The sequence below is a fragment of the Cydia amplana genome, chromosome Z (genome assembly GCF_948474715.1).
Source record: "Cydia amplana chromosome Z, ilCydAmpl1.1, whole genome shotgun sequence".
Classification (NCBI taxonomy): domain Eukaryota; kingdom Metazoa; phylum Arthropoda; class Insecta; order Lepidoptera; family Tortricidae; genus Cydia; species Cydia amplana.
In genome coordinates this window covers 5876349-5897560 of record NC_086096.1, presented here as the reverse complement: position 1 = coordinate 5897560, position 21212 = coordinate 5876349, and the positions used below count along the sequence as shown (strand labels likewise).

General features: G+C 37.9%; 1 protein-coding gene across 1 annotated transcript; it reads left to right on the top strand.

The window, feature by feature from the left end:
- Positions 1-1183: 1183 nt before the first annotated feature.
- Positions 1184-13577, top strand: LOC134660960 (syntaxin-7). Its single transcript, XM_063516849.1, has 8 exons — positions 1184-1317; positions 1422-1532; positions 5575-5644; positions 6233-6374; positions 7227-7326; positions 9326-9447; positions 11716-11871; positions 13396-13577. Exons 2-8 carry the CDS (start codon positions 1427-1429, stop codon positions 13480-13482), a joined length of 783 nt encoding a protein of 260 aa, XP_063372919.1. The 5' UTR covers positions 1184-1317; positions 1422-1426; the 3' UTR covers positions 13483-13577.
- Positions 13578-21212: the final 7635 nt, after the last annotated feature.

The window sequence follows — 21212 nt, the reverse complement described above, 5'->3', positions numbered from 1 at the left end:
GTAGAATGTAGATCGCACCGTACCACAAACAAGCAACGGATTTTTTTTGTCAACATTTCAGTATAGCGGTAACTTTAAATAACCTTTAATTTAATATTTTTATAATGAACGCCAAAATTGAAGTAAACGAATTTATGAATAACTAAAATGTACTTTCTCGTCTTTACACATTACACTCCTCCGAGGGGCGAGGTGTATGATAAGATTTTTTTAGTAATAAACAGCTAAGGCGGCGATAAGCATCAGATTCTACAAAATTCTTGTTTTCCGCATATATGCAACGTATGTAGAGCAAGTAAATCACCTTCATCTGAACCAAAGAGAAATCAGAATAGTATTAAGTTTACTTTTACTATATCAGCATTGTATATAGTTTGTCAAAGGACTTTCTCATTTCAAACATAGACAGAGAGAATCATACTATCTTTGTCTTACACTAGTACTAGCACCCAAAAGAAAAGGATGGGTATAGTTTTCCTGGTTCTTACTGACTGACAAATTGGTTTGACCAACTATACTTTAACGTACATCGGCAACCGGAGACGAAGACCATATATTCTTTGACGAAGACCCAAATATAGTTGATCAAACCAATTTGTCAGTAAAACAGAAACAAAAAGACTATACTCATCCATTTCTTTTGGATGCTAGTACTAGTGTAAGACAAAGATAATATGATTATATCTGTCTGTTTGAAATGAGACAGTCCTTTGACAAACTATATTATAGCTGGTCACGCAAATCTTGTCAGTAAAAAAAGGCGCGAAATTCAAATTTTCTATGGGACGATATACCTTCGCTCCTACATTTTTTATTTTTTTTTTAAATTTGCCGCCTTTTTCTACTGACAAGTTCTGCTTGACCAAGTATAACTTGACGCATGACGCATGAGCTTTGTAGCCGTGCCACGAAATTAAGATGGTAACACAAAAAAAAAAAAACATTATTTTGACAGATTAATACTTTATAGGATTCGTTCGGATATCTTATTACCTACCCTAATTGTGTAAAACGACGCGTAGCTTTAATACTAGAACTAAATTTTGGCTCAGCAATATAAATTTAAATAAGGTAGTTTTATACGATAATAGGTCGATTTTCAGGATAAAACCGTTTTCTTAGTCATGTTGCTTTAAAAACTTTTGCTATGCACGGAGTTATGGGAATGTTTAGAACGTTTCCTGCATTTCTCTGTTATTGGTTCTCATTGTCGAAAAAAGGATTGGTCGTGTCAGTGCGTGATAATTAATTTTAATTTATCAATTAGTTGTGATTTGTGTTGTATACGTCATTGGATAATCACACTTCATTAAATCAGTAAGTTTGGTGATATATTCCATATCGCACAGTGATCATTGCTGGATTAATACGCGTCAAAAAGCAGCGTAGTTAATTTCGTTATTAAATTAATTTTGCTGCAGGTAGGATGGATGCTTCATATCAAGGCGGCGTGACCTACGAAGAAAGGGGCGAGAGCTTCCAGCAGTTGTCGTCGACGATAGCCAGTAATATGAAGAAAATATCACAAAATGGTATGTATCATTTTACAAGCCTCTTTATCGTTTGTTTGTATTATCTACCACGTAGCTAAAGATAGGGATATGTCTTTGTTTTGAGTCATATGCCGATTGCTCCATGAATTCATAACAATACATCACAATTTCAAAGCAATCCTGTATGACTTGAAATGTACACTTGCTACTGTAACCTTGATCCATTACAGATAATAACAAGGCTGGTTCAAGGTTCTTGGAAAAAAATGCCTATTGAGACGTAAACCTTAGGGTTTCCAGCCAAGCATAATAGCTAAGCCTGAAAAAAAAAGACCACATTATTTAGTTTTGTAAAATTTCTCAACTTTATATATCTTCAAAGAAGTTATTTCAGCCAAAAAGCCCTACCATAGTGGTGGTGGTCGTGACCCTACCATGCTTATTTACTGGACTTTTGTGACAAACCAAAGTTACTCTTTCATATTGGACCTATTGTTTTTATTTTTGTTTTGTTTGAAGTCCCACTCATGTCTCATATTAGCACAACAAGCATAAGTGCGATAACTGATTATGAAATATTAACCAATTGTTTAACTTTATCATTCAATATTGTACGGAATTGAATGAGATTTCATAGTTATGCTTAGTGCAGTAGTATACAGTTCAATTCTGCCTTTATAAGCCAATTGGTGGTAGGTATCCCAAGAAGAAAATCTGAATCTAAACTCTGTGTGAAAATTGATTTTTCAACCCCATTTGTTTTTAAATCCTGCCTCTGGGCTTATGAGAACACAATAATCATTATTACAAGTTATTAATTACATTACCCCTTGCTAGAACATTGTTAGCAGCTGCAGGCTTCGTATTATCAATAGGATGATACCTTATAAGTGTTTTCTTAGTGCTATTGCTCATAGAAATAAACATAAATCATGGAGCCTATCATGCCCTTCTGTAACTGCTAGCTGCGGACAACAAAACTTGCCAAGAGGAATGCAAGTTTGATTTGAAGATTCAAATTAGAATGAAATGGGATACCTTTTTAAAGGCCACTGGGCTGCTAGAGGATAAAGCTGCCACAGCTCTATATTTATGCTCCATAAATGTTAAAAGACATTGTTTATAATATTAGGTTTTCTCATAGTTGGGTAAAAGTTATTTTGTATAATAATGAATTAATAAGATGTACTTTACTTACACTGTTACACTAGTTGAAGGCTCCCAACAAGGCCTAGTTTCCCCTCTGGGTTGGAAGGTTAGATGACAGTCGCTTTTGTGTTAACTAGTGCCGACACCAATTCTCGGGATTAGTTGCCTAGTGGACCCCAGGCTCCCATGAGCTGTGGCTAAAAGCCTGGATAACGCGAGGAAGATGATGACTAGTTGAAGACTTGATTTTGAGCATGTTTATATGGGAAACTATATACAACTATACTTCGTTTTTTTTTAGCATTAGAAATTTGGTAAACAATCTTGATTGTCTTTTAATTGAAAAACACATTTTATAAATAAGTTACGGTAAATATGTACCAATTATGAATCTAATACGATCTTTCATAGTCTTCTGCATTCATAAGTAATAGTTATTGATTTTTAAAAAGTGTTTTTCAATTAAAAGACATGTCAAAATCGCTTATCTTCTTTCAAGTTCTTTCTAATGCTAAAAAAAACGAAATTATGTTAGGATGAGATAAAATATACAGAACTGCAATCTGAACATATATGAACAAATAACAGCCATTAAAAATTACATTTCAAATGTTACAGATTGGAGATTAGTTTTAATTGGGTGGGAGCTAATTATGTATTGCTTATCATAATGGACCAAGTACGTTCAATTGATTCAGAACTGAACTCAAATCTTATTATCATGCATGGATTTAAGCAAATTTGATGAAGCTCAGCTAATTATACTCTTAGGCATAGCTCTCTTATCATAATCATAATATTTATTGCAATGCACTTGTATCTTAATCATTGTTTAAATTAGAAATGATACCTAAAGGACATAAAAAAATGTGCACATGTCAGTAATAAAACAACATTGTGTGAATAGAGTAGAAAGACTCTTGGTTATGACAACGTCTGGCTGTGCTGCTGTTGTAATTTCACGTTTGTGGTGGCACTTCCACACTCCGTCATTGAAAATTCTGTGCAAAGTTAGCTTGGTTCGACTGCGCTGAGTGTGAATCTTTTGTACTTTGTTGTACATGGCAACTATTTTTCATTGCTCTACTTTGTACTTTAGTGTTTACACCCTAACCTCGTAGTACTAATTACTTCAATGTAATTTAGAATCTAACCACGTTACTAATGATGTCAAATTCACCTACCTAACATTTTTTTTTATGGAGGGCCATAGAATTGTTAAGATTCTGGTTGTGAATATTTGGTTTCTGTGCACCTCTGTCCACATCTGGTCACTATTGCAAGAGAAATAGATAAACATAGATTCTCCAAATCTAGGTTTTCACGGTAGCTATCCAAGAGTATGCTAATTCAACATTAAACATAAAAACAAGTCTGACTTGTCTCACCATAACAAGGCCAACCTTGCCTGGTTATTTATAGGTGTTTAAGTATACTTTTTAGGGTTCCGTACCCAAAGGGTAAAAACGGGACCCTATTACTAAGCCTCCGCTGTCCGTCCGTCCGTCCGTCTGTCCGTCCGTCCGTCCGTCCGTCTGTCACCAGGCTGTATCTCACGAACCGTCATAGCTAGACAGTTGAAATTTTCACAGATGATGTATTTTTGTTGCCGCTATAACAACAAATACTAAAAACAGAATAAAATAAAGATTTAAGTGGGGCTCCCATACAACAAACGTGATTTTTGACCGAAGTTAAGCAACGTCGGGCGGGGTCAGTACTTGGATGGGTGACCGTTTTTTTGCTTTTTTTTGCTTGTTTTGGTCTATTTTTTGTTGATGGTGCGGAACCATCCGTGCGCGAGTCCGACTCGCACTTGGCCGGTTTTTCAATACTACATAATAACCTAAATGCTATTTACATTTTTGAATAACAATATGGTTAATTGCAACGAGTTTTCTCAATACATTATTGATGTAACAATGACTGAACAATGAAAATAGTTTTCTCTTGCTTGCCCTTGCGAATTTAAATGTTGAAAAAAGTATAATTACATAATAAATTTCCTTAATGTTGACTGACCTAAAGATCCCCTACGTCAGGGGTCACCAAATGGCGGACCGCCTAGGTACCTATTTTTTTCTTATTTAATAAACTCAACGAAAAACGGACCGCGATGGTCATTTTACTTTAAGAACCGGACCCCTGAAGAAACTAATTGGTGACCCCTGCCCTACGTTTTATTCTATGTGTTATTTGCACTCTCCTTGAAAGGTACATTTCTAAAAAAGCTTAGGCTTTATTTGGTTAACTTCATCAAAATCGGTTCAGTAATATCATAATATGCCCTTGCGAAGGTAACAGACACAGGCAGAGCCTTTTTCCTTCATATATTAAAATCGAGTGTATAAATGATTTGAATAGCTTGTTCGCACAGCTACTTATAATGCTAACCATACAGGTTTACTTATTGACATATTAATTTACACAAATAGAGACAAATGATCTTGTACTACAATACCTTGCTGTTATTTTACAATGCGCGTATTTATAAGTTCATTAATTTAATTATATCAAGTGTATGATATGAGTAATTATTGAGTAATATGTATTGATGATATTTGAGTTATGTATTACGCAATTTACGCACATTATTTGCAGTTATACGTATTACGTTTAATACATATAACTGCAAATAATGTGCTTCAAAAATGTATATAAAGGAGTTGATTTGAAGCCCAGACATTTATTTATATCTTACGTTATGTAATGTGTACTTAACTTACAATATCTGGGCCAGGAATCGTAACGATTGCTAGAAAAATCATATTATGTGCACTTCTGCAGAACTAAAATGATAAATAATATGCATAGATACCTACACGTTTTACCTTATTTGAAAAATATTAGGTACATATTTGTTTGTGATTGTGTCTGAACCTGCTGTATTAAATAACTATAGCAAAAGTATCAATAATATTTTTTTCTACAGTATCCTCAATGTCCAAGATGGTCAACCAGCTGCAGACTCCTCAGGACTCGCAGGAGCTGCGCAATCAACTGTAAGTTTTTAAAGCTTTTCTGCTTACTTGCTCCAAATAATTATATCTGGGGGCACGGAATGGCAAAAGGCAGTGCATATCTTTTCTCGGCACGTGTCGTCGTATTTTCGAACCATCGTAGTTTCGGCTTGGTTAATACTAGATTTATTGATTCAGACAAAAGGTAACTGGCCCGCTACAAGTATGATGAACTTTAGCTTAAAATAGTAACGTAACTGTCGTCAGATGACAACTAAAACTCACTAATTACTGCCACAAGTTCAGAGCCACATAGAACCGTACGGTGTAGTACCAAAACGAGGTAGAATTTTTTAATTAGTGAGTTTTGATTGTCACCTGACGATTTACTCGTACATATAGAGTCTGCAACGATTTTGATAGCATACGAAGTGCAAATGTTTTTAATTTTATAGAAGTTTGATGTTTGTAATAACACTTGCACTGCGTGTGCTACCAAGATCATTACAGACTTATCTTGGTCTAACTCTAGCTTCTTAACCACACAGACCTTGATTAGAAAATTAAAGACTTCATAAACTATTAGATAGTAAAAGATTCCCAATTTAATATTTCTTATGTGCGTCCCAGGCGTCAGATCCAGAATTACACCCAAAAGATGGCCAAAGACACGTCCTCGATGATCATGGACATGCCTGTGGAGCAGCCCGCGGGAAAGCTGACCAGGGAGCGGCTCAGCGATGAGTACATGGCCACACTCAACGCCTTCCAGGTTCGTGGGTAGTTCCATACACGTCTGTGATAGTGGCCCTGATGAGCAGCCAACGCGCCAGCTGACCAGGGAGCGGATTCCAGGTTCGACCCACTCCTTTTCAACGCGTAGACGCTGGGGACGTTTTCGGAAATCACCTTTTAAAGCTAAACCATGCCATATGTGGAATAAATATCCCGACGCACGCAGCGCAAGCCATATATGCCATAGCATATATTATCACGTCGGTGGCAAACTAGCATATGGCCCGCCTGATTGTAAGCAGTCACCGTAACCTATGGGCGCCTGCAACTCAGGGGTGTTACATGCGCGTTGCCGACCCTATTCGTAATGGAATTAAAATAGATTAATCAAATCTTGTAACATGAACAACTCACTTTTTTGCTAAGATTTTATCTTTTTCTCGGATTGTGACAGAGTTATGGATAGTTACGTCATGCTGTGTGGGTTACTACACTAATATTCTATGAAAATAATAGTTGTATGAATTAGTCTAAAACATGTCGCTATTACAATTAAACTAAAGGTATAGGGGACACTTCATTTAATGTTAACTCTTAAATTTCACACCATATTAATGTTAACTATGAATAAGGTTCTAAATTGACAGTATCACATTATTCTGACCTAACAGCTGACCAAATATAATACGTAACTGTTAAGGATAAATGACTAATATATAAAGCTTATGCTATTTTTATCCTTATCATGTCAATATTAGTTACAATTTTCCTTCAGAAGACCAGTGGATATTTCAGCATCTGCCATGTTTATTAATTTATCTTTTAAATATTTTAAGAAGAGTGTGTATTATAGAATAGTTTTATTTATTGGTTATTAAATTATTTGTAGGCGACACAAAAATCGGCTGCTGCAAAGACGAAAGAGGATGTGCGTAAAGTGAAGGCCCAGAGCGCCACTTTCAACATTGGGGATCCGTTTGGCATGTCCGGTAAGTACCTGAAGACATGGTCACATTTAGGGCTGATTTAGACGGTGCGAGATCTCGCATGCGAGTTTCATTACATTGCGTCATTTGATCGGTATGTAACTAAAATAGTATACAAGTTCGAGAGCCGTCTAAATGAGCCCTTAGGGTTTGCACGAAGGATCTGAAATGTATGGCCCGATCCGCGGATCCGATTCCAGATCCGAATCATTTCATACATTTCGGATCCGGATTGCAAACCCTAGTCACATTCAATTGTGACCCGGAGGAGTTATACGAGATTTTATTGAATGCATACATACCAACAAAATAAATATAAACACGAACATTCTCTGAAAAATGGAAATTCTTGTTACGAGTCGATATATTTTATATAGTGTCCGACCGAAACATGTTTTTTTGCCGAAACCGAAACCGAAACCGAATGTTCGGCTTTGGCTCTAGTTTCGGCCGAAACCGAAACCGAAACCGAAACTTTTGTAGACTTGTTAAAATCGTTGAAAAAATGTCATAAAACCGCTTTTACACACATATTATGGGGCTGTCAACACCCAATGTCCTTTAAATTGATGTTACTTAAGCAGTTTTTTATGAAAATTACTAGAGTTAGACCAAGATAATTCTGCAACGATTTTGATAAGTTGATAACACAAGCAGTGCAAGTGTTATTTTAAACGTCAAAACTTCTATGAAATTATGACGTATAAATAACATTTGCACTAGTTGCACTGCGTATGCTATCAAAATCATTGCAGAATTTTCTTGGTCTAACTCTATTCATTCACCAGTCAAGCTAACATGTAGACACAGGGTCAAACAAAAACGCGAGCGCAGCGAGCGCGAAATTTTTTGTTAACAATATCGCAAGGCCGGGTACCAATCTTCACATGGGCCAAAAAGTCCGAAGTGCCCCATTGAGGCGAACTTTCATGCGAAGTCAAAGCCGTGCTTAAGGCTTCAGGATAAGTAGTTGAGCACAGACTCCAACCAATGTCCATTGTATTCAAAAGCGAGACCGCAGGCCGAGCATGGCGCAGCGAGGCCAAAGGCTTAAGCTGAAGTAGAGGACATGTGGAACACAAACCAATGGTAAATTGAGGTAAAAAGTGAGGCTAGTTTTCTTATTATTATCTTGCCCAGGGCCCAGTAACATGCGACAGTGCTATCTCATTCACTTATAGGTATTGACAGCCTCTTAAGACTGCGTCAACCGTCCAGTGGCGCCCTCATTAGTGGAATTGTGTTTTATAATAAACCAATTAATGTCTGTACCTAATATACATGAATCAGTATATGTAGGTATTAATATTGTTGTCCTACTTATTCCCCAACTTTTGGTCTTTGTCCGAAGTACCATTTCGTAAGTTTCGGCCCGGCCGAAAGGTTCGGCCGTTTTTTGGCCGAAACCGAAACTACAGCCGAAACATGATTTTTTTGCCGAAACTGGCCGAAACCGAAACCGAACCTTCGGTCGGACACTAATTTATATTTATTGAACTACTGTCAGTCTTGTAAAAACGCAGTGTGATGTTCTGAATGTTCTGATGTTATTGAAGTGCTGTACACATAAGACAATAATAATATTTATTATAGATATTATGCATATTCCTTAAAGTTAGGTTTGGTATAGTTTCTCAGACCCACTCGTAGTCGAGTCGTAAATTAGCTTACAAATCAAGACCTTGTTTTGTACAAATGACAGTTAAATTTTTTTTTAACAAGCGAAAACCAACTCACACTATTCAGTTCGTGGGACTGTGACCCACAAGTTCAACACATAATTAACTAAGTATCAATACCAATGTTCTTTTTGGATTTGTATGCTTGAAATATATTTGAGTTAGTTTTGAACCATGTTTGGGAGCTTTTATGACTGGCTAGTTTTACGGTATTGATGTTGATTGAATTAATCTACCACATATGGGCTGGCTGCCAGTCAAAGATACCAGGGAGGTTTTTTATAGTGTAGACTCTAATGTAAAGTATATCTACCGTAATGCAGGTCGCAGCAACGACCTGGTGGAGATGGACGACAACACGCGCCGGCAGGAGCAGGTGACGATGCAGACCGAGCAGGACCTGCAGCAGCTGGAGGAGCGAGAGCGGGACATCAGGCAGCTTGAGGTATAAGGGAGAGGCATATGGTCACAGTGAGGTTGGCATGTCGAAGTTTTTTACAGATGGCGCCAACTTAGGTTTCCCCAGTCAATCCTACCAAAAGTATCAAATTCTTGTTTTTTTATGATCTTAAGCCAAATCTCTTTGAACATAACTAAAAACAGGGTAAACCTATGCTAGCACTAACTATAAAAACAATGACAGTTGTTATCCCCATTTGATATGACATGCTGCTTATCTCGCTCGTACTAACTTAAGTAAGAGTTTTTTTCTGCGAGTGCTGTCTAAAAGAGATCAAAGCTGAAGCAAAGGCCTCTTTTAACTTATTTTAAATGTTTAAAAGATTTTTCCGGGAGACTTGGGACTGGTCTACCCTCAATAACAAACCGGATTTGTCGGATAACGGATATACATATATTTATTTTATGATCGGATTTATTGTATTTATCAACGATGTGTCATTTTCTGTGTTCCTGCCCGTTAGTTTTAACAGTACTACAGAGATCGGATTTAATTGAATGACATTGTAAAGGCCAAAAATGAAAACATATTTGGTATCAAAGGTGACGGTGATAAAAGCTGAGACCAATTTGGAATAATATCGATAAATAATTATCGCATGTGATTCAATTAGTATAAGCGTTAGTAAATCAAATAGAGATCGGATTGAAATAATTGAGCTTTGTAACGATACAGTTAAGTATGTACCATGCTACATGTAACATGATTCTTGATATATACCGATACATGCCGATTTAAATAAAGGCAGTAGAAAACAAATTAATGAACATTCTAAAATTATGTTACCATGCATCTGCCTAGGTTAATACCTAAGATTAATATCTTCAACTTATTTTATAAGAAAGGACAAAATGTATAATAGGAAAAGGACTTGCGCTTGCTTTAGAAAGCTTGAAACTTGTTCGTTGTATATCTTACAGCGATTTGATATTCATGTAAGAGTTTTAAGGAAAAAATGGAGACTTCAACTGATTGCAACTTGATTTTTAGTTTTAAAATTTCTCCATTAGAGCTCCATGTAATAAAATCGATTCCAATAGGAAGTTAGTGTTAAGCCCGGTTATAAATGCGAACGTGAAAATTAAAAAAAATTAAAAAAAATTAAAATTAAAATTATTTATTTGGTAGCATACAATTTTTCATAATTGGGCTGGTACCTCTTTTTAAGTATTGTAAATACTTGTATTAAGAGAATACCGCTCTTCCACTGTTGGTAACTTACAGTTAGTTTTTTATTTTATTTTATTATGCTATTAACATTAGATAACAAGCAAATTACAATTAAACATTAGAATTAGAATTACAAAAACAGTAGGTGTCATGCCAAATATTGATATTAAACTAAAAACTAAAAACTGTATATGCAACAATAGGTACAATTCCAGTTATTTTCTGAACAGTAGTCCAGCGACTAGTGTACGAAATAGGTAAGTACTTAATAATAATGGTAAGAATATTTTATATAATAAATATGTGCGCGCGGGCGCGGGCGTATGTGTATGTGTGTGTGTGTGTGTGTGTGTGTGTGTGTTTGATTGTGTATGTGTGAGTGAATGAATTAAATACGATTACATTAGTTTCTAGATATTATTTTCTCTATGTCATTATAAGTTTTATATTTTAGCCATTTTATTATTTTATTTTTACACTCGAAATTGGAAGAGGAATAAATATCAATATGTTTATTTAAGAAGTTATATAGGTAGGCAGATTGTGTAGTTTGTTGCCTCCTAGCAAATGCAGTTTTTACTGTCGGAATGATCAAAACATTGCTATTTTTTCTGCGTGAGATTTTTGTGTCTGGCTTATAATTGGTATTTTTATGAGTTTTTAGTGTGAGCTGAAGTATGTAGAGTTTTCGTACAGACAATTGGTCACAGATAATATATAGGTCGCTAGTAGGGAATGTGTAGGGTTTGAACAACATAACTTTTAGGAGTGCTCTTTGAGCCCTTTCAAGCTCTAGGAACTTAGTTTTGGTAGCACCGCCCCAAACGTATGAAAGTATTATTGATAAATCTGCTACCCAACCCAACCTGCCCTAAAAAACTGTCTATATTAGAATCAGTAATAAAAATGTAATTAAAATTATACATTGAAGAATGCAAATACACTTATTTGGCAATACACCTATCATTTTATTATCTGGGACATATAAAACCAGTTCAGTTTAGATTTCTAAACAGCATAAGTATATTTTGTTAACCCATTTCTATTAACAATGCCTTATCCAGTTATAATGTCTGTTTTCAGAGCGACATTCTAGACGTGAACCAAATATTCAAGGAACTGGGCACCATGATCCACGACCAGGGCCAAGTTGTGGACTCCATCGAGTCCAGCGTCGAGTACACCGCCCACAACGTGGAGGCCGCCACGGCGGAACTCCGACAGGCCTCCAACTACAAGGTAACGTCTGTGACACATATCTCAAGGCCAAGTTGTGGACTCCATCGAGTCCAGCGTCGAGTACACCGCCCACAACGTGGAGGCCGCCACGGCGGAGCTCCGACAGGCCTCCAACTACAAGGTAACATCTGTGACACATATCTCAAGGCCAAGTTGTGGACTCCATCGAGTCCAGCGTCGAGTACACCGCCCACAACGTGGAGGCCGCCACGGCGGAGCTCCGACAGGCCTCCAACTACAAGGTAACATCTGTGACACATATCTCAAGGCCAAGTTGTGGACTCCATCGAGTCCAGCGTCGAGTACACCGCCCACAACGTCGAGGCCGCCTCGGCGGAGCTCCGACAGGCCTCCAACTACAAGGTAACATCTGTGACACATATCTCAAGGCCAAGTTGTGGACTCCATCGAGTCCAGCGTCGAGTACACCGCCCACAACGTCGAGGCCGCCTCGGCGGAGCTCCGACAGGCCTCCAACTACAAGGTAACATCTGTGACACATATCTCAAGGCCAAGTTGTAGACTCCATCGAGTCCAGCGTCGAGTACACCGCCCACAACGTCGAGGCCGCCTCGGCGGAGCTCCGACAGGCCTCCAACTACAAGGTAACATCTGTGACACATATCTCAAGGCCAAGTTGTGGACTCCATCGAGTCCAGCGTCGAGTACACCGCCCACAACGTCGAGGCCGCCTCGGCGGAGCTCCGACAGGCCTCCAACTACAAGGTAACATCTGTGACACATATCTCAAGGCCAAGTTGTGGACTCCGTCGAGTCCAGCGTCGAGTACACCGCCCACAACGTCGAGGCCGCCTCGGCGGAGCTCCGACAGGCCTCCAACTACAAGGTAACATCTGTGACACATATCTCAAGGCCAAGTTGTGGACTCCATCGAGTCCAGCGTCGAGTACACCGCCCACAACGTCGAGGCCGCCTCGGCGGAGCTCCGACAGGCCTCCAACTACAAGGTAACATCTGTGACACATATCTCAAGGCCAAGTTGTGGACTCCATCGAGTCCAGCGTCGAGTACACCGCCCACAACGTCGAGGCCGCCTCGGCGGAGCTCCGACAGGCCTCCAACTACAAGGTAACATCTGTGACACATATCTCAAGGCCAAGTTGTGGACTCCATCGAGTCCAGCGTCGAGTACACCGCCCACAACGTGGAGGCCGCCACGGCGGAGCTCCGACAGGCCTCCAACTACAAGGTAACATCTGTGACACATATCTCAAGGCCAAGTTGTGGACTCCGTCGAGTCCAGCGTCGAGTACACCGCCCACAACGTGGAGGCCGCCACGGCGGAGCTCCGACAGGCCTCCAACTACAAGGTATTGATGTATAAATGATGTACCTATATCTGTTGCCGCTATAACAACAAATACTAAAAACAATAGATAATGGTACGGAACACTTCGTGCGCGAGTCAGACTCGCAGTTGGCCGGTTTTTTTTTAGATTCTGGGTAAATACTGGTGTCAGTATTAATTTATTTTATATTAATTATTTCCATTTCTATTTTCAGAATAAGCTGCGAAAGAAGAAAGTATATATCGCGATTATCCTCATAGTGATCGTCTCGATTATTTTAATAATTGTATTTAACCATTAACGTCCATTAATAACCCAATATTGTTAATGATTTAAATAGGAACATTATATTATTGTGGTGAAATTCTTTAAAAACGCATTATCTATTTCAAAAGAGCCTTGCTTCAATTGTAAAAGTAAACAAATATGACTTCACTATATCTATAACTTGTACATAAGTAAAACGCGTTAAGTAGTGCAATAAAATTGTATTGCATTTATGCGGTAACGAACGTGTTAGCGCTAACGTTCGACAAAAATGTATACGCCACACATGCCATCTAGTCAAAGAGAATTTGTCTATGATCCAGTTCAACTGTCAAATCTGAGGCTACAATATTGCACTAGATTACGCGTCTAAATTTTCTTTTTGAATAATTTCTATTACGGGCTAATAATTTCTTTGTGATTTATTCATACTAATTTTATTTTTTCACTGTAATGTGGTGTGATAGAAGTTTGGCGGTCCGTGGATAACATCCTTTTATTTATACCAGTGGCTAACAAGCGAACGGACCGCCTGGTGGAGTGCAGTAACCGTAGCTACGGTTGCTTAGAACTCTACTACTTTTAACCCTTTGAACGCTACGCCTGTCATCGTGAACCTTGTCGGATTGCAAGTTGATATTGGGGTGTAGCCGCACGCGTCAGCTAACGTCTGCGTCTGTGACGGCCAAAGGGTTAAATTAAAATGTTATTATTATTTTTACTATGTCGTGGATCTCCTTGAGTATTTTATTGTTAAGATGGCTGCGCAAGAATCGCATTTAGCATTCCGGATAAGTGTTTTGTATTTTATAAAAAGGGCCCTTTAGAGCTTACAATAAGATCCCTTTTTCTACACGACCTGATTTTAATGTTGCGGTTTAATGAGAGCTCTTAAGTGTTGTAAAATAATGTTATATTATTGAGTTTAAATCATTAACAATACAAAAATTTAAACATATTTATGCGTACTAAATACAGTACATGTAAAAAAACTTACAATGATTTTAGTTGTGAGCCTTTTATAGATGAATAAAGGTCAGTAAACTAGAGTTTTAAGTTAATGAGCACTTATCGTGTTATTCGTCATTAAAAATAGACCAGAGGCAATAATCAGACATACTTCATATTAAAAAATAGCATACGATCATATAAATTTGCCCGATGTCATTTAGAAAGGACAAAGAGACTAGCAGCAGGCTTCAACAAGTCTTGGATTCATTATGAACTCGCATATCGTAACGCAATATGAAACAGGCAAAACTTATATTATAGAGCTTAAAATATACGAAATATTAATACATACAAGTGCGATTAAAAGTGTGTGCATCATAAATATTACTTATTTTCATATTTATATTGTTAAATATCTTTTACGGTTTGTGTAATCAGGAAAAATTATGTAGATTAACATATAATTATATTTTTACAATTTATTACTTTATTAAAAATATGTTAAGAACTTTTATTAAAAAGCGCTGGTGGCCTAACGGTAAGAGCGTGCGACTTGCAATCCGGAGGTCGCGGGTTCAAACCCCGGCTCGTACCAATGAGTTTTTCGGAACTTATGTACGAGATATCATTTGATATTTACCAGTCGCTTTTCGGTGAAGGAAAACATCGTGAGGAAACCGGACTAATCCCAATAAGGCCTAGTTTCCCCTTTGGGTTGGAAGATCAGATGGCAGTCGCTTTGGTAAAAACTAGTGCCTACGTCAAATCATGGGATTAGTTGTCAAGCGGACCCCAGGCTCCCATGAGCCGTGGCAAAAAATGCCGGGATAACGCGAGGAAGAAGATGTTAAGAACTTTTATTCTGTTATTCCGAATTCGTGTAATAATTACGTGTCATACATATATTTCATATTAGTTTTGAGGAATAAAGTCATCTTATCATGTTTTCTGTACAAAAAAATTAACGGTCAAATATTGAGCATAGTTAACACGCAAGCAATAAAATATAATTAGTAGATAAGTTCGCCTTTTCGTCGACTGCTCCGTAATACTTGTAACACCCTTCTGCTGGAAGAATTCGTAATACCTACATAATAAGTTGCTACCTGCATTAGCGCTACTTGCACCAACCCACTAACCCGGGGTTAACCGGTTAAACCGTTAACCCAGTGTCAAATTGTACTGGTAGTCATGGGAACTCCAGGTTTAACCGGTTAACCCCGTGTTAGTGAACGGTGCAAGTGGCCCTTAATATTTTTGACAAATATATATTGAAACTGGAAAATTCCCGCGAGATTCAATAACATTAAAACATTAAAAACTGGACAGTTATAGAATTGGCCAATCGTCACGCGAACTCTGCTGGCTCTTTATTACGCTGAGTGACCCGTTTTTAGATATTTTAATATAGTAATGTATTGAGACTGTATTAAATAATGAAAAGCAAGCATAGCTCTGTTTAAATTAAGCTTGGATATGTTATAAAATGATGTAAAAATAACTTAGTTTGTATAAGCGTCATTGTATTATAGTTTGCGTTGATATTTTATTTTATTTTGGTCCTAAATTACATTTATGGACTACTAAGGTGTCTGTATTCATTATTTAGTTTAATATACCTATGTATGTTAATCACATATTAATTGTAAGGTGTGTACTACAGATGGGACAATGACAAAATTGAAAGCTATGAAACGGCCCATTCTAATTATCGCTTCGGTAGACTTGTTAAGTGATCTGGGGCCCATTTCTCGAACGATATTAGTCTAATATTATTAGTGTGTTGTCATGGCAACCCATACGATTTGACAGTTCGTGGACTAATAATATTAGACTAATATCGTTCGAGAAATAGGCCCCTGTTGAATGTAGTGTCGACCCACGGTATCCGCAAGACGATTTATCATTTAAACTACATTAAGAGCCCATCAACGTGCACACTAGCGCCACTGCTAAAATTTAACTGCTTATTTAAATTTAACGAAATATATTTTAAAAAAATGGGGCCGCTACGTACTGTATCTTGTATTAAAGTACCTTTTGAATACCTACATCGAACTAGTTTCTGTTGCTGGATTCGTCAATCTATGCGTCCAAAGTTAAAACTGCCGTTTTTGTTTTGAGTTTATAGATTGACGAATCCAGCAACATATAAACTAGTTTGATGTATTCAAAGGGTACTTTAATACAAGACACGGTACGTAGCGGCCCCCATTTTTAAATATATTTCGTTAAATTAAATAATCACGATTATTTAGCAGTGGCGCTAGTGTGCACGTTGATGGGCTCTTAAGTAATACTTGTCACGTCCATTCCCACGCGAGATAAATATTTGTACCAATAGTGTGACTATCTTTGCATGGATTTGAAGATTTGCACGATAGTACCAGACCAGGTTCGCGCAGTGTGCGACAAACAGGGACGACCTTTAAAACCTCTAATGCAGCTAAAACTTAATATGCTCTAAAGCAGCGGTCGGCACCCTGCGGCCCGCGGGCCGCATGCGGCCCGTGAACCTGTCACTTGCGGCCCGCGAGCTTCCCTGGCTATTTTGTATGTAATATTGACAAACGACAATGTCTGATAAAGTCATAAATATTAACAAAGTGCGGCCCGCGTCATCTTCGTTAACTACTATATGGCCCTTGGCTGCTAAAAGGTTGCCGACCGCTGCTCTAAAGTAAGGGCGATAAACACGAAGAATTTTGCAAGAGGGAAAGCAATATAATTATACGCGTGTGATAGATATAGGAAATAGCGTGTCAATGTACGACATTCTCCATACTTAGCGTTCTTACTTTACTCTGGTGGATTCGCATATTCGTGCTTATAATAGTAAGTTTAGTACCACAACGTTTACTTCAGTGGTTCCTAACCTTTTCAGTCCGGTCACCCCTATGACTAACTATGGAACCTGATTTTACCCCTCCTCCCAATGGTAATAAAAAATAAAAACGTGTACGTTTGTTGTATTGTTAAATTAGGTTAGCTTATTACCCCCGTAAAATACCAGTTTTACCCCCACGGGGGTAATTACTCCCAGGTTAGGAACCACTGGCTTACTTGAACTAAAACACAAACTTCAAAATTAAGACATTTCTTCATTCTGATCATCGACATTAGTTGGTGGTATATACAGTATACGTCCTGACTGGCTGGCCTGGTTATTTTGTATCGTTTGTATACAATTAATTAATTTTTAGCCATTAATATTCTGATATGTGATGCGGTGGACTATAAAATGATGAAAGGCCAAAGTTGCCAGTTTTAACGGTACTAATTCTACTACTAGTTCTAATATATATTAATAACTGCCGAATGTACTTCACTAAGTACATTCGGCATGATATCTCATACCATCATTTTAATAACGAACAACTTTAAATATTTCTTCAATGATTATAAAAAAGGTTTTCCATTCGGTCTAAAGTAGGTAATATCTATTATTATGTACTTTACTTAGTACACTCAGCAGTAATTAAGAACTGCAGCTGCTTAAAAAACACGAAGCAAACTTTAGAACTGTTAAAACGGGCAATGAAATAGCTTGAAAAGACATTCTGGGTACTTGTGCATTTTTAATGGCCATGTACCTACTCAGTTTACGAGCGGATAGGCTAATAAATTATACTTTACGTTATAAGATTATTCTTTGAAATTGTATTGTACTGATTCATGGAAATTGGATTGGATTGAAGTAGTTGGCCATGTTTTGTTATGTAATCAACTTAAATATATGCATATACGTCGAACACTGATTTAGAATTTTTATTTTATTTATGTACAGTCAGCGTCGTAGTAGGTAGCATACAAAGTATTCATAGTTCGGTACGCCATACAAATTATATGATACACCTACCGAACTATTTAAATACTTTGGATGCTACCTACTATATGACGCTGACTGTACCTACAGTCCTACATAGTACTAGAACACACATATACCTATTTCCTATTTCTAAAATGGCGAAAATCTGACTAGTCTCTATCTCTCTTGCATATTCGAGCGATAAAGAGGCAGATAATGACATTTCTGTTTCCGCAGTAGATCCTGTGATCTGACTTCTGCTGCTGACTGTACTTTCAAAGGTAATCCACTTACGCAGAAAGAAGGTTCCGATAAAGTGATTGGTAGTGGACGGCATTTAAAAATGAATATATTTGTATTGTATGATTGATGGACTAGAAAAGCATTATGTATGTTTTCGTTGAGTACACTACTTAGACATATTCATAAACTCATCAGCAAATACAATCAAGCTAATCTACCTTATAGCTCACCTACGCAGTTAATAGCCAATAGCCATCCAGCATTGTACCCAGCGCTTGGCATAATCATTGAATATTTTACTTCGTTTATTTGGCCCAGTGCATGTGAGTGCACATATAATCGATAGGGGAAAGTGGGGCACCTTGATACGGTTTTTTCGTTTTGCCTCTACAAACAGACTGGTATAGAGTAACTATAACTAAAACTGTTTTAACAGGTCGAATACATGTCTGATTCGCTGCCTTAGCATGATCTATCTTTACCAAAATTTTCATTCCACAAGATTGTCGATTTTTTTGTCGCTACTCTCATTAAGGTGATTGTCATCCCATCGACTGAGTGTTGTTGAGTTTGTGGAGTCTCCGGCAGCTAGTTAGTACCGTTGGCGGCTTCTTTTTGCCAGTGAATGAACAGTGAACTCTCATTAGTATAGTTTTAATGTGTGAAGTAGGTATCTATGTGCCTCGTGTATAAAAATGTACCCTCATTCCCCCTACAAACGATATTGAAATTAAGTAACAGTTTCACATTGCAATATCCGTTGGTGTTGGTAGGTACCACATTTACGTACAGTAGCCCTGACCGGAGCTAAAAATAGCGCATTAGCATTCATTTATGTGCAGAAAAAGTGCACAGGATCTTGATTTTCATGTTGTTTGTTAAGTCTCGAATTAATTATTAGGATAAAGATGTTTCTCGATAATTGTATTAACGACTCAATACTTATTTTTAACTAGCTTTTGCCCGCGACTTCGTCTGCGTGGAGTTACTATAATTTGGGTAGGGTAAACTTTTTTTGTGATAAAAACTACCTACCCTGTGTCCTTTCCCGGGACTCAAACTATCTCCATACCAAATTTCAACTAAATCGGTTCAGCGGTTTAAGCGTGAAGAGGTCACAACAGCTACCATAAGGCTTTTTTCTAGTTTAGGTATTTTTTATTAGTTGAAAGATTGGCATTTTTTTTAGTTAATTTTTTTTTTATTTATAATTTTTATGTGCACTGGACCAACCATAGATATAATATTTGTAAAGATGGACCCTAAGCGAGCTGTCACTGTTGCCTTGCCACTTTGTTTTTATGTACGACTAGCTGTTGCCCGCGAATTCGTACGCGTGGATTTGTATATATTGGTGGTTACATATTCTACATTATCTTAGAACATTATGCAGCAAAAGATAGCAGTAGGGACTGTTAATCATTTGTTAATTATTATACACAACCTGGCTACGAAGTTTCGAGCCCCTAACTGAATAAAATTGTTCTCGATATAATCCCTCCGAATCCCTCTCAACCTCCAGCATATTTTCAAGTCCACTATTTAGTAAAACCTACTACCTAACTACCTATTTACGAAGTTTGAAGTTCCTAGCTTTAAATAAAATTTGATCTCTACCAACTTTCAACCCCTTCTTAAACCTTTTAGGGAATGAATTTTTAAAAAAGCTGAAATTACTTTTCATGTATTCTAATAATATGCCTTTATACAACGATTTGAATCGTGCCGCACTCAATTAAATGTTTGACCTCCATACACATTTTCAACCCCACTTTTACCAGCTTGAGGGATGAATTTTCAAAAATGCCGAAATTACTTTTCTTGTATTCTAATAATGTGCCTTTATACAAAGTTTCAAGTCCCGCACACAAAAAAATGTTTGATCTCCATACAAACTTTTAACCCCTATTTAACCCTTTTAAGGGATAAATTTTTAAAAACGCTGAAATCACTTTTTAGGGTTCCGTACCCAAAGGGTAAAAACGGGACCCTATTACTAAGACTCCGCTGTCCGTCCGTCCGTCCGTCCGTCCGTCCGTCTGTCACCAGGCTGTATCTCACGAACCGTGATAGCTAGACAGTTGAAATTTTCACAGATGATGTATTTCTGTTGCCGCTATAACAACAAATACTAAAAACAGAATAAAATTAAGATTTAAGTGGGGCTCCCATACAACAAACGTGATTTTTGACCGAAGTTAAGCAACGTCGGGCGGGGTCAGTACTTGGATGGGTGACCGTTTTTTTTGCTTGGTTTGCTCTATGTTTTGTTAATGGTGCGGAACCCTCCGTGCGCGAGTTCGACTCGCACTTGGCCGGTTTTTTTGTATTCTTATAATATGCCCTATATAGACCAATAATAGCCAATTTAGACTCTCGCGCGAGCCACGAGACGAGCCGCGAGCCGCGCCACGAGACGCGAGTCCACCGCTTACACTCGCGTTCGGCTTGTCATTCGGTTATAAACCTTATGCCGTGCCGTTAGTGTTTAAATTATATTAGTTCGACGAGCTTGAGAGCCACGAGACGAGCCGCGAGCCCACCGCTTACACTCGCGTCTCGTGGCGCGGCTCGTCTCGTGGCTCGCGCGAGAGTTTAAACTGGCCATAATACGGATATAACAAAATACAGTGAAACCTGGTTAAGTGGGACCTGGATAAGTGAGAAACCTCTATAGCTGGGACTCATGGTGCGGTCCCGACACTTTAGCACTGAATTACCTCTGTTAGTGAGAAAAAACGAACCTCTATAACTGGGATTAG

Excerpts from the sequence above, each read along its gene's own strand:
- LOC134660960 (XM_063516849.1), top strand. The coding sequence starts at position 1,427 with ATGGATGCTTCATATCAAGGCGGCGTGACCTACGAAGAAAGGGGCGAG. Across the intron at positions 1,533-5,574 it reads GAAGAAAATATCACAAAATG|TATCCTCAATGTCCAAGATG; the intron begins GTATGTATCATT and ends TTTTTTCTACAG. Across the intron at positions 6,375-7,226 it reads CCACACTCAACGCCTTCCAG|GCGACACAAAAATCGGCTGC; the intron begins GTTCGTGGGTAG and ends AATTATTTGTAG.